The sequence below is a fragment of the Hyla sarda genome, chromosome 4, assembly GCF_029499605.1.
Source record: "Hyla sarda isolate aHylSar1 chromosome 4, aHylSar1.hap1, whole genome shotgun sequence".
In the NCBI taxonomy this organism is placed as follows: domain Eukaryota; kingdom Metazoa; phylum Chordata; class Amphibia; order Anura; family Hylidae; genus Hyla; species Hyla sarda.
In genome coordinates this window covers 126,939,718-126,954,448 of record NC_079192.1, presented here as the reverse complement: position 1 = coordinate 126,954,448, position 14,731 = coordinate 126,939,718, and the positions used below count along the sequence as shown (strand labels likewise).

At 48.5% G+C, this 14,731-nt stretch overlaps 1 protein-coding gene across 8 annotated transcripts in view; it reads right to left on the bottom strand.

Annotated features, from left to right (window-relative positions):
• The window catches only part of STRC (stereocilin), a 133,432-nt gene that overhangs the window by 2,757 nt on the left and 115,944 nt on the right, over positions 1 to 14,731 (bottom strand). For all 8 annotated transcript variants that reach the window (XM_056572083.1, XM_056572088.1, XM_056572082.1 and 5 more), the window contains one exon: positions 7,121 to 7,268. In XM_056572083.1, the coding sequence (XP_056428058.1) occupies positions 7,121 to 7,268 (148 nt within the window). The remainder of the gene's footprint in view (positions 1 to 7,120; positions 7,269 to 14,731) is intronic.

The following is a 14,731-nucleotide window of genomic DNA, read 5'->3' as shown; positions in this document are numbered from 1 at the left end:
GAAGACAGCAATTGTTTCCTCAATTGTTCATTGTCCGCCAGCACAGCTACCTGCTCGTGGAGTTGCGCTCCCAGCAAAACCAAGGCAGCTACGTGGGACCTTCTGCGCATTTCGTTCTGCGCTTCCAGGCTCTCTTTTAAGATCTTCATGTCATCTTCCAGCTTTATATATCTCAGCTGCTCACTCTTGAGTTGTGCTGAGATCACCCTCTCACTGTCCAGCAACTGTTTCTTGGACTTCACTAACTCATTGATAGATTTTCCACTCTCACCAATCTGTTGAGATAGATCTGAGATCTCCTGTTGCAAGTTCTTGTTTTCATGTTGCAGAGTCTCAACTTGTTCCAGGGCCTCCTCATACTGCTCACGGAGCAAGTCATTCTCATGACGAGCAGATTGAAGAGCATGTGCAAGGGCATTCTTCACCTTGACTTCCTCCTCGAGTTGTCTCTTAGCTTTAGAGACACTCTCCAGATTGCTGGCAAGAGCTTCAGCTTCCATCTTCATTTCATTCTTCTCTTTTTCTATTTTTTTCATGGCTACCAGGCTAGCCTTGTGATCACTCTGCAGAGCCTGATGTGCACCATGTAGAAGACTCACTTCTTCTTCCTGGAATGACATCCGCTTGCCCAGACTCTGCACTTCACTCTCCTTGCTGGTCACAAGACCCTGGGAGCGGGACAGTTCATCCTGCAGAGCCACAAACTCACTTCTGTGATGCTCCATGACTTTTTCCAGCTGAAGCCTCACTTCTTGCTCTTTTTTAAAGTCAGCAAGTGATTTGTCCCTCTCCTCTGTCAAGCGATGTACCTCTTTTTCTTTCTCCAACAACTTCACAGAAACCATCTGCAGGGTTTCTTCCAGATTCTGGATCTGCTCCAGTTTTTTTCCAAGGCCAGCTCGTCTTTTCCGAGACCTTTTACTGACAGCGGTCTCCTCACTCTCGCTGTTAGACCTTGAGACATCCTCTGGTCCTCTGTCAGACACTCGACCCAGCTCTTCTCCCTCTCTAGATGAAGTCTCCCCCTTTTCCGGGGTTGCGGCCACTTGTGCCTCATTATTATCATCCACAACAGGTGCCACTGACACCTGGCACTCTTCCTCTCCCACCACGTTGGCAACTCTGGAGACTCTCGCTAAACACTCCCGTCGGACCGGCAATCCCTTGGCGGTAAGTTTGTTGCCCCTAGCAACAACTTCAATGGCTCTTGGCACCAGCGAGTCAGGGAGATTCCTGATCAGTTCCTCTGAACTGTCTCTCGGCTTCTTGGCAGACTTTTCTTTTGTCTTGTCACAGTCTCCTTCACTTAGGACTCTGTCTGTGACTGTAAGTGCAGCCCCCAGCTCCACTGATACTCTTTTCTGGAGTTTTGGTTTTTCCACAGCCATCTCTGGAGCTTCTATTCCAGTCACCACTTTAACTTGACTCGCGGACTGTTCTTCAGCTCCCCTAGTGGTCTGGCACACTCCCACCTGACATATACCTAGGGTCTGCTGACACTCCCTGTCCTCAGCTGAGTTACTGTCCCCTGCTATGTGGTGAAAACCAAGTGTTGTGAGCCTATCAGGTGTTCCTGCTCTAGTCACCTGACTATCTTCCCACAACTGCTGAAAAAACGGAAAATCCTTCCCCAGCACTACTTCATACTCTAAGTTAGGCTCTATTGCAACCTTGTGACTTATGGTACCATAGGGAGTAGAAATACACACATTAACTGTTTTATAACCCCAAATACCGGCTTGTATAGACACTATAGCGGGGTCTGGCTTTCTGCCACTGGTCTTTACCAGACTTATTATACATTTTGGATCTAACAAAACCGTCATCTTTTTACCTTCTATTTCTAGCTCACACAGGTTTTCTTTTGTCCTGCGAGAGGTGGCAACAGTACTCTTTACATCAGAACACATTAACATAAGTGTTTCAAGAAAAACATTATCAGCCTGCATGGGTTCACAATATACAGCACCATTCACACAGTCCAGTAGAGACCCCCCAGTCCTCACTACTTCCGGAACCTTTGGTTGCGAACTCTCAGGTGCACTCTCAGCATCCCACAGCTGCCAGAAATACGGAAAGTCTCTGCCCAGTACAATTTCCACTGTAAGTTCCGCACATACCTCCATCATATGGCTTACTGTCCCAAAACATGTATCAAAGGTAATTTGAACAGTCTTACCGGGCTCCGGGCGGGACTTCACAAAGGGAATTATTTCTGGCATAATCCGAGATACAGTCTGGCAACAATCCAAGTCCACCCACAGTGGGATTCCACCCACCGACAACTCACGGGACCTCGGCTTCGTCTTGGCGACCACCGGTTGTGGCCCACGTCGGTTGCTCCCAGCAACGGCCTTTCGAGGGTGTCCCATTTTCTTGAAAAAAAAATTCTCGATCCGTTGCCCCTAGCAACGCTCCTCCACAGACACCAAACTGTGCTTGAACTCCTCTGCTGGGCTCCTCCGACTTGCAATCTTGCAGGGGGTTGCTCCTAGCAACAGCTCCTCTCCAACTCGCCCGTTGGTTGCCCCTGGCAACGAGTTGCCCTTAGCAACGGCGTGCCCGCATCCTCCACCAAAATGTGACGATCCGTCTTGGGGATTAGCTCTGGGATCATCCTGGACCACGCCACAGGATGCGTTTCTTCTCAATAAACCAGCAAACAAACGCTTATAATGCAAATCTGGCACCTTGCCAGTTTTATTAGACAGGTTGCAGGGTAAGAAATAAACAAAAAGCAGGAACAAAACAAAATCCTAGAGCGTATGGTCACTGACTAAACAGATCAGCTTGTCCTGACTAACAATCGCTGAGCTTCCCTCAGCCGGTTAAACATATGTCCCCTGCAACCTTCTACTCACAATGTCACTCTCTTTGAGCCACTCATGGCTCGGGCTGTGTACTCCTCAGCAGGCTCTGTCTCTTCCCTACAGCCCACATGCTGTCTCCTAGGAAGAGCCCCCATTACACTGAGTCTTCATCTCATATACACCTCCCTTCCCTCCTGCCTCATTACTTAAGAAGCAGGTGAGAGCTTCTGCAGGGTGAGCCAAGGAAATGCACCCTTTCCTTGCCACACTGCCACAGCTCATATAAACATAGCAGTGGACAGTGGGTAATAGGTGTCAGCTAACAGGAGAGTTTGGGCCCAATTTTCATATTCTTTTTCCAGGCTCACCAGCAGTGCCTTGTTTGCTACCCTGCTGCTCTTATGGTATTCTTGTATGCAGCTGTGGCTTGTACTTCTCATTTGCTAGATTTTTGCACAAATGTTCTAGACTCAATAAAGAAAACAACTTGAACGCAGTGTAGCATGGTCGGCTTTTTGCAGTGGTAAGTGATTTATCAATTGCGACTTTTTCTTTTTAAAATTGTCCCAAATTTTTTTGTGCAAAGTCTCCAATTTCTGTGTAATTTCATGCTGGCCTAGACCACACTTACAAACTTCTCTACGTCTCAACTACTTTGCTATTTATGAAAAATTTGCACCTCTTAGATAAATGTTGTGGGAAGTACACATGCTGTACGCCCGGGCAAATGGGGGTAAAAAGAACTGGCTGCATTCTCACATATATCGGCAAACGCATGCCAATAATCCCTGCAGCATCGCTTGGCCATTGGTAAATGCATGGGTGTGATTCCAGTTGCATGTGTTCACCAACATGTAGAAATGTAGCCTTAGGGTGCTCTTACTTTGTGCAGGTTTTGCAATGCAGTTTTGAAGCCCAAACTAGGGACGGATCATCATGAATTAGATAATATGAAGAACAGATGATACTATACTTTTGTCCTTGTTTAATACATTGCACCCCAGAAGTGGATTTAAAAAACATTTGTAAATGGTTGTTTATCATTTAAGTGGACAATATGCATCTCTGAGAGGCTGCTCAGCAACATCTGCACCACATGTGCTTCGCAGATATGATTGAGAAAGGCTATCATTGCCGAAACACGTCTTGTAACGTCTTGTATCGTGTGTATAATACATGCTGTATTATCAATAAATCCTTATTTGCATCCAAGTCACTGGTGCCAGGATTCCTTCTTTCTACCATTGGATTTATATGATCCACGAGCACGGCGCACCATTTCCTGGTGCAGTCCTCTTCTACGCAGATGATACTTGATGACACTGCCACGTTGTGTTGCTCACGCTGTCTGTTTGAATAAGGGTCTTCTGAGCCACAGAGGAAGGAGCAACTGAGAAGAGATTATGAGGCAGTATTCACACATGCGTAACTGTGACCTCGACTATAGAGGGCCAAACTAAAAACATTATAGTGATATATCATTTGTGATATATGCTTTCAGTTTGGTTCTATAGACCCATGGTCAGGCTGAGGCCTGGACTTGTGTCTGTAATGTATAATACTTTGTATTATTCCAGGGAGAGCTACAGATATTAATGTTCAAAGACTGCACCCTAACATAGATGCTGCAGAAGGGGATGCATCTGGGGATATGTAGTTAGCCTGGATGTCTATAAAGCCTTTGATTCTGTGGAATGGCTGTATTTGCGGGGTGTTTAGGGGCCCTTCGGTTTGGTCCTCGGTTCTGGGCATGGATATGGTTGTTATATGATAGCCCTAGGGCTAGGGTGTGCTAGGAGGTTTCTGACTCTTTTCAGCTGGGAAGAGGGACGAGATAGAGGTGATCCCTGTCCCCATTTATGTTTGCCCTGGCAGTCGAGCCTCTGTCAGCGGCTATCAGAGCGTCTACCTGTATTCATGGGGTCTGTAATGGTTCCTTGGAAGAAAAAGTGTTCATGTATGAAGATGACACTTTGGTTTACTTAGTATATGTCCATGATTCCCTAGGGGTTCCTTGGTTCCGTCTCCAGTCTCGGGGTCAATTGGGCCAAGTCTTCTTTGATGCCGCTGTCTGTGTGGGTGGGCCAGGTTCCATCACTTCCTCATGAGTTGCAGATGGTCACTCACTTTAAATATTTGGAAGTGGAGGTGTCTGCTTGTGTGAAGGACTATGTAAGGTTGAATTTGGATCCGGTGTTATCTGTGACAGCTAAATTACAAGCCTTGTCCCCTCTACCCCTGTCTCTGGCTGGCAGGATTAATATTTTTAAAATGATCTATCTGCCTAAGTTTTTATATCTTTTTCAGCTTTCCACTGTGCTTCCCCCTAAGAGATTCTTTACGAGGCTGAGTGGCGCTTTGAGGTCCTTCTATTGGCAGGACAAGCATCCGCGACTTGGTTAGGCACTGCTCCAAGCGCCCAGACTGAGGGTTGGCTTAGCTGCTCCTACCATGTACAATTATTTTTTAGCATCTCAACTGGTGTATGCTATGCTGCCTGGTGGATCAACTTGGATCTGGCGAACGCTTCCACTGCTCTAGCGGGAGCTCTCATGGGTTCGTATGAAACACTGACTAATACCCTATACAGATATATTCCTACTTCTAGGTTGTTGCCCCCTATTAGAACTGTGGCCAAGGTGTGGTTGGTGGTTTCTAGATGCTTTCCACTACCTGTAATGTCTCCCAGGGCACCCGTGTGGGGAAATCCTCATTTTGAGCACCTGCAGGAGTTGGAGGCTGCATAGTTCTGGATGTGGTCAAATTTGCCATGCACTTGTTTGGGGAGTTTCCTGCTTTCCCTTCATTCCAAGAAATGTGTGACCGCTTTCATCTCCCTCGGAATGCTCAGTTTAGGTACTTCCAGTTGAGACATGTGTTGGTGGCGCAGTTTGGGGGGGTTCTATCTCCTGCTGTGTGTTATTTTATTTCTGTATTGTGTTGTTAAAATCCTAAACGTTATAAATAAATACTTGAAAAAAAATACTTTGTATTGTTAAGCACATGTGAATGTGGCCTGATACTGCCACCAAATCCATTAATATGATGGAAACCAGACAGAAACCCGACAGACCCTAATGAAGTCAGTGGGGTCCATCGGACTTCATTGGTGTCCGTCATCCAGCGAACCAGCCAGTTCCGGTTTCTGCTGCTGAATGGAGGTCCTGAACTAAGTCTCCAAGTCCAATGTAAACATAGTCAGTGGATGCTTACAGCTAGTTTTTTCAACAGATTTCACAGGTCCTCCTTAGGGTCTATTCACACAGCAGAATCTTGGAATTCCACCTCAAAATTAAAGCCCATAGACTTCTATGGGATTCTGCACTCCCATTCACACTTCTGAATATCTGCAAGCGGAAATTCAGAAGTGTGAATGGGAGTGCGGAATCCCATAGAAGTCTATGGGCTTCAATTTGAGGCGGAATTCTGCAGGTGGAAATTCTGCCGTGTAAATAGACCCTTAATCTGCCACCAATGTCTCGTGGTAGATAGATTGAAGAAGGTAATATAAGGGGAAAAGCCCTTGAGCCCAAGGTATAAAAGAAAAGGAGACAATCTCCACATAGACAACAGGAAATATGAAACTAGTGTAGATCTGTCTGAGGTAGCATAGGTCTAAGTAGGGGCTCGTGTGAATAGAATGGGCACCTAAAACAGATTCTATCCTCCTGGTTGTATCCTAAAAACATTCAAACAACGGTAGCACTTAGTATTAATTAACCCACCATGCTGTTGAGCCTCATTTGAGAACTACAATCATCAAGATTGCTGTGCCACTGTATATGAAAAAGTGTATCTGATCTCTTTGTATGACAATTTTCTGCAATTGTCATATTTGATGCACAGGATTGGAAGCTGTGTTCAGTCATTTCATTTACATTGAACTCAGCAGCATAAAATCTGTAGCTTCAAAACCTGTGCATCACATATGTGCAAGATACTGTACGTGTGAATACACTTAAAAGGATAAACTGGGTTCACATATATCAGTTGTCTAGCACAGGTTCCCTACAGCATGCACCAGAGGGAAACTGATGCTAGAACCGATCCCATTAATTTCAATGGGACAGTTCACAATTATCCAACGTCTTAATTTGACACCGGATGGTTGGACACACCGGAGGGCACTGGACAGGGGAACGCAGCTTTCTGCGCTCCTTTGTCCACTGTCTAGACACAATGGACACTGGATGCCATACATCTGATGACAACTTGCGTAGGAATATAGGCTGAGTTCACCTAAGCCGGATGCCGAACATATGTGAACCCTGCTTAACTACTTGAAAGAATGACCCCATCCCATAACTCACCTCGCAGATCTTGATGAATATCCCCGTCATACTGTGCACTGGAGATGGCTTGCCGCTGTTGATAGCTGAGATGTTCATATTGTTGTGGGGTGACTGCAGTGGCCTGGTCACTGGTAAAGCAGGAGAGCTGAGCTGGACTGAACACAACCTGGTATAAAAATATGCTGCCATTGTAAATGTATTACCATTGTTTATAGGACACTACATTCGAGTGCACAGGTGTGTATAGAAATCATCTTCAATGCGTGCAAATATGTCCTGAGTGGAAAGTTTTTCTCAGAGTGAGTCCACTCATAGTGACCAAAAACCTGGCCTGCATTTGCACATTATGTTTTTTTTTTACTGGTTGCCGTTGCAAAGAAAAAAAAAGAATAGTCTACTGTGTTTTTCTGTACAGTCAAACGATTCTCGTGACCTCCTTAAAATGGTTTCTATGCTTACATTTGACCTATGAACTGGGAGCTTTTCCAGCAAATAAAAAATTTTTGGGCCCAGATTTACTAAAACTGCCTGTCAGGATCCGGAGTGGTATGCAGGGATGACACAGGTAGTGGATCCTCTATGTCAGTGAGGTGATGGCGTGGGCCGTACCAGGGGAACGGTATCTAAGGGGTTACTGGTTTTCACCAGAGCCCGCCGCAAGGCGGGATGGACTTGCTGCGGCAGGTTTTTATATGTTTGGGAGTGATTAGCACTGATTGGGCCAGGCATCAATTAGTGGTGCACTGGCCCTTTAAATTTCAGAGAGCCGGCGCGCGCACCCTAGAGAGCGGGGCCGCGCGCACCGGGAAATGACAGCAGGGGAACAGGGCAGGTGAGAGGACTGGGATGCGACCCTCGGGCGGGCACATCCCCACCAGTGATAGTAGAGCAGCGCTCTTGGTCAGCGGGTCTGACCGGGGCGCTGCGAGCAGACAAGCGCCGCGAGCGCTCCGGGAGGGAGCAGGGACCCGGAGCGCTCGGCGTGACAGTACCCCCCCCCTTGGGTCTCCCCCTCTTTTTGGAACCGAGGAATCTGTAGATGAGTTCCTTGTCTAAAATATTGGCCTCGGGTTCCCATGATCTTTCTTCAGGGCCACAATTCTCCCAACCCACCCAAAAAAATTTTTTTACCTCGGATTACCTTGGAGGCGAGGATTTCCTTGACGGAGAAGACATGAGAGGAGCCAGAGATAGGAGCAGGAACAGTGACCTTGGGATAAAAGCAGTTAAGTACGAGAGGTTTGAGAAGAGAAACATGGAAAGAGTTAGGAATACGAAGAGAAGGGGGAAGATGAAGCTTATAGGAGACAGCATTGATTTGATTCTTGATTTTAAAAGGCCCGAGGTACCGAGGACCAAGCTTGTAGCTAGGGACACGGAAACGGATGTATTTGGCGGAGAGCCATACTTTGTCACCGGGGGCAAAAACAGGAGGAATTCTTCTCTTTTTATCCGCATGTTTCTTCGTGCGAGATGAGGCCAGTAAGAGAGAATTTTGAGTCTCCTTCCAGATGGAGGAGAAATCTTGTGTCAATTCATGCACGGCAGGAACTCCAGATGAAGTGGGAATGAGGAGGGGGGGAAGCGGGTGACGGCCGTACACCACAAAGAATGGAGATTTGGAGGAGGACTCAGAATTCTTGAAGTTGTACGAGAATTCAGCCCAGGGCAGAAGGTCGACCCAATCATCTTGATGGGAGGAGACAAAGTGCCGCAAGTAGTCGCCAAGAATCTGGTTTACTCTTTCCACTTGTCCATTAGATTGGGGGCGATAGGAGGAAGAGAAATTCAATTTAATCTTTAATTGACTGCAGAGTGCACTCCAAAATTTTGAAACAAATTGAACACCTCTATCAGAGACAATATGCGTGGGAAGCCTGTGGAGACGAAAAATTTGTAGAAAAAATTGTTTCGCCAATTGTGGCGCAGAAGGTAGACCCGGAAGCGGGACAAAATGAGCCATTTTGGAAAAGCGATCAACGACCACCCAAACGACAGTGTTGCCATGAGATGAAGGTAGGTCAGTTATAAAGTCCATCGCTATATGAGACCATGGCTGTTCAGGCACAGGCAGAGGAAGGAGAAGACCAGCCGGCTTCTGGCGTGGAGTCTTGTCACGTGCAAACCCTGTACAGGCCCGTACGAAATCGGTCACATCTTTCTCCAAGGAAGACCACCAATAGTGTCTGGCAATTAGCTGTATGGACTTTTTGATTCCAGCATGACCCGCCAGGTGGGAGTCTGGAGGCGAAGACGTGGAGGAACAAACGTTTTTCCGGGAGGACTTGGCACCAAAGAAGCTGGGGTGGAGACGACCAGACACTCAGGAGGTATGATGTGTTGAGGAAGAACTTCTGATTCCGAGGCATCGGTGGTACATGATAGAGCATCAGCCCTGACATTCTTGTCCGCAGGACGAAAATTAATTTGAAAATTGAAACGGGCAAAAAACAATGACCATCTAGCCTGGCGAGGATTTAACTGCTGGGCGGATTGAAGGTAGGACAAATTTTTGTGGTCAGTGTAGATGGTGATGGGATGCAAGGATCCTTCTAGAAGATGTCTCCACTCCTCAAGTGCCAACTTAATGGCCAATAGTACCCGGACTCCAATGGAATAGTTCTTTTCAGGAGAAGAGAAAGTCTTGGAGAAAAATCTGCAAGTGATATTTTTTCCTTTAGCGGTTTTGTGAAGAAGGACAGCTCCGGCACCAACTGAGGAGGCGTCAACCTCAAGGAAGAAGGGCTTCAGAGGATCTGGCCTAGACAGGACTGGAGCAGAAGTGATGGCGGCTTTGAGGTGTTTAAAGGCCTCCTCCGCCTGCGGTGGCCAGGATTTCGGATTAGCATTTTTCTTGGTCAAGGCCACAATAGGCGCAACAATGATGGAGAAATGGGGATGTTACGCCGAGCGCTCCGGGTCCCCGCTCCTCCCCGGAGCGCTCGCTACACTCTCGCTACTGCAGCGCCCCGGTCAGATCCACTGACCGGGTGCGCTGCGATACCGCCTCCAGCCGGGATGCGATTCGCGATGCGGGTGGCGCCCGCTCGCGATGCGCACCCCGGCTCCCGTACCTGACTCGCTCTCCGTCGGTCCTGTCCCGGCGCGCGCGGCCCCGCTCCCTAGGGCGCGCGCGCGCCGGGTCTCTGCGATTTAAAGGGCCACTGCGCCGCTGATTGGCGCAGTGGTTCTAATTAGTGTGTTCACCTGTGCACTCCCTATATATACCTCACTTCCCCTGCACTCCCTCGCCGGATCTTGTTGCCCTTGTGCCTAGTGAAAGCGTTCCCTTGTGTGTTCCTAGCCTGTGTTCCAGACCTCCTGCCGTTGCCCCTGACTACGATCCTTGCTGCCTGCCCCGACCTTCTGCTACGTCCGACCTTGCTTTTGTCTACTCCCTTGTACCGCGCCTATCTTCAGCAGTCAGAGAGGTTGAGCCGTTGCTAGTGGATACGACCTGGTTACTACCGCCGCAGCAAGACCATCCCGCTTTGCGGCGGGCTCTGGTGAACACCAGTAGTGACTTAGAACCGGTCCACTAGCACGGTCCACGCCAATCCCTCTCTGGCACAGAGGATCCACCTCCTGCCAGCCGGCATCGTGACAGTAGATCCGGCCATGGATCCCGCTGAAGTTCCTCTGCCAGTTGTCGCCGACCTCACCACGGTGGTCGCCCAGCAGTCACAACAGATAGCGCAACAAGGCCATCAGCTGTCTCAACTGACCGTGATGCTTCAGCAGCTACTACCACAGCTTCAGCAATCATCTCCTCCGCCAGCTCCTGCACCTCCTCCGCAGCGAGTGGCCGCTTCCAGCCTACGACTATCCTTGCCGGATAAATTTGATGGGGACTCTAAGTTTTGCCGTGGCTTTCTTTCACAATGTTCCCTGCACTTGGAGATGATGTCGGACCAGTTTCCTACTGAAAGGTCTAAGGTGGCTTTCGTAGTCAGCCTTCTGTCTGGAAAAGCTCTGTCATGGGCCACACCGCTCTGGGACCGCAATGACCCCGTCACTGCCTCTGTACACTCCTTCTTCTCGGAAATTCGAAGTGTCTTTGAGGAACCTGCCCGAGCCTCTTCTGCTGAGACTGCCCTGCTGAACCTGGTCCAGGGTAATTCTTCCGTTGGCGAGTACGCCATACAATTCCGTACTCTTGCTTCTGAATTGTCCTGGAATGATGAGGCCCTCTGCGCGACCTTTAAAAAAGGCCTATCCAGCAACATTAAAGATGTTCTGGCCGCACGAGAAATTCCTGCTAACCTACATGAACTCATTCATCTAGCCACTCGCATTGACATGCGTTTTTCCGAAAGGCGTCAGGAGCTCCGCCAGGATATGGACTTTGTTCGCACGAGGCGTTTTTTCTCCCCGGCTCCTCTCTCCTCTGGTCCTCTGCAATCCGTTCCTGTGCCTCCCGCCGTGGAGGCTATGCAAGTTGACCGGTCTCGCCTGACACCTCAAGAGAGGACACGACGCCGCATGGAGAATCTCTGCCTGTACTGTGCCGGTACCGAACACTTCCTGAAGGATTGTCCTATCCGTCCTCCCCGCCTGGAAAGATGTACGCTGACTCCGCACAAAGGTGAAACAGTCCTTGATGTCAACTCTGCTTCTCCACGTCTTACTGTGCCTGTGCGGATATCTGCCTCTACCTTCTCCTTCTCCACTAAGGCCTTCTTGGATTCCGGATCTGCAGGAAACTTTATTTTGGCCTCTCTCATCAACAGGTTCAACATCCCAGTGACCAGTCTTGCCAGACCCCTCTACATCAATTGCGTTAACAATGAAAGATTGGACTGTGCCGTGCGTTACCGCACGGAACCCCTCCTAATGTGCATCGGACCTCATCACGAAAAAATTGAGTTTTTGGTCCTCTCCAATTGCACTTCCGAAATTCTCCTTGGACTACCATGGCTTCAACGCCATTCCCCAACCCTTGATTGGTCCACAGGAGAGATCAAGAGCTGGGGTACCTCTTGTTTCAAAGACTGCCTTAAACCGGTTCCCAATACTCCCTGCCGTGACCCTGTGGTTCCCCCTGTAACCGGTCTCCCTAAGGCCTATATGGACTATGCTGACGTATTTTGCAAAAAACAAGCTGAGACTCTACCTCCTCACAGGCCTTATGACTGTCCTATTGACCTCCTTCCGGGCACTACTCCACCCCGGGGCAGAATTTATCCTCTGTCCGCCCCAGAGACTCTTGCTATGTCTGAGTACATCCAGGAAAATTTAAAAAAGGGGTTTATCCGCAAATCCTCCTCTCCTGCCGGAGCCGGATTTTTCTTTGTGTCCAAAAAAGATGGCTCCCTGCGTCCTTGCATTGACTACCGCGGACTTAATAAAATCACGGTAAAGAACCGCTACCCTCTACCTCTTATCTCTGAACTCTTTGATCGCCTCCAAGGTGCCCACATCTTTACCAAACTGGACTTAAGAGGTGCTTATAATCTCATCCGCATCAGGGAGGGAGACGAATGGAAAACGGCATTTAACACTAGAGATGGACACTTTGAGTATCTGGTCATGCCCTTTGGCCTGTGCAACGCCCCTGCCGTCTTCCAAGACTTTGTTAATGAAATTTTTCGTGATCTCTTATATTCCTGTGTTGTTGTGTATCTAGACGATATTCTGATTTTTTCTGCCAACCTAGAAGAACACCGCCAGCATGTCCGCATGGTTCTTCAGAGACTTCGAGACAATCAACTTTATGCCAAAATGGAGAAATGTCTGTTTGAATGTCAATCTCTTCCTTTCCTAGGATACTTGGTCTCTGGCCAGGGACTACAAATGGACCCAGACAAACTCTCTGCCGTCTTAGATTGGCCACGCCCCTCCGGACTCCGTGCTATCCAACGTTTTTTGGGGTTCGCCAATTATTACAGACAATTTATTCCACATTTTTCCACCATTGTGGCTCCTATCGTGGCTTTAACCAAGAAGAATGCCAATCCTAAGTCATGGCCTCCTCAAGCGGAAGACGCCTTTAAACGGCTCAAGTCTGCCTTTTCTTCTGCTCCCGTGCTCTCCAGACCTGACCCATCTAAACCCTTCCTATTGGAGGTTGATGCCTCCTCAGTAGGAGCTGGAGCGGTTCTTCTACAAAAAAATTCTTCTGGGCATGCTGTTACTTGTGTTTTTTTTTCTAGGACCTTCTCTCCGGCGGAGAGGAACTACTCCATCGGGGATCGAGAGCTACTGGCCATTAAATTAGCACTTGAGGAATGGAGGCATCTGCTGGAGGGATCAAAATTTCCAGTTATTATTTACACCGATCACAAGAATCTCTCCTATCTCCAGTCTGCCCAACGGCTGAACCCTCGCCAGGCCAGGTGGTCTCTGTTCTTTGCCCGGTTTAATTTTGAAATTCACTTTCGACCTGCCGACAAGAACATTAGGGCCGATGCTCTCTCTCGTTCCTCGGATGCCTCGGAAGTAGAGCTCTCTCCGCAACACATCATTCCTCCTGACTGCCTGATCTCCACCTCTCCAGCCTCCATCAGGCAAACTCCTCCAGGGAAGACCTTCGTCTCTCCACGCCAACGCCTCGGAATCCTCAAATGGGGTCACTCCTTCCATCTCGCAGGCCATGCGGGCATCAAGAAATCCTTGCAACTCATCTCTCGTTTCTATTGGTGGCCGACTCTGGAGACGGATGTTGTTGATTTTGTGCGGGCCTGCACTATCTGTGCCCGGGATAAGACTCCTCGCCAGAAGCCTGCTGGTCTCCTTCATCCTCTGCCTGTCCCCGAACAGCCTTGGTCTCTGATTGGTATGGACTTTATTACAGACTTACCCCCATCCCGTGGCAACACTGTTGTTTGGGTGGTCGTTGATCGATTTTCCAAGATGGCACATTTTATTCCTCTTCCTGGTCTTCCTTCAGCGCCTCAGTTGGCAAAACAATTTTTTGTACACATTTTTCGTCTTCACGGGTTGCCCACGCAGATCGTCTCGGATAGAGGCGTCCAATTCGTGTCAAAATTCTGGAGGGCTCTCTGTAAACAACTCAAGATCAAATTAAACTTTTCTTCTGCTTATCATCCTCAATCCAATGGGCAAGTAGAAAGAATTAACCAGGTCCTGGGTGATTATTTACGGCATTTTGTTTCCTCCCGCCAGGATGACTGGGCAGATCTTCTACCATGGGCCGAATTCTCGTACAACTTCAGAGTCTCTGAATCTTCTTCCAAATCCCCATTTTTCGTGGTGTACGGCCGTCACCCTCTTCCCCCCCTCCCTACTCCCTTGCCCTCTGGTTTGCCCGCTGTGGATGAAATAACTCGTGATCTTTCCACCATATGGAAAGAGACCCAAAATTCTCTCTTACAGGCTTCATCACGCATGAAGAAGTTTGCTGATAAGAAAAGAAGAGCTCCCCCCATTTTTTCTCCCGGAGACAAGGTATGGCTCTCCGCTAAATATGTCCGCTTCCGTGTTCCCAGCTACAAATTGGGACCACGCTATCTTGGTCCTTTCAAAGTTTTGTGCCCCGCTCCCTAGGGCGCGCGCGTGCCGGGTCTCTGCGATTTAAAGGGCCACTGCGCCGCTGATTGGCGCAGTGGTTCTAATTAGTGTGTTCACCTGTGCACTCCCTACATATACCTCACTTCCCCTGCACTCCCT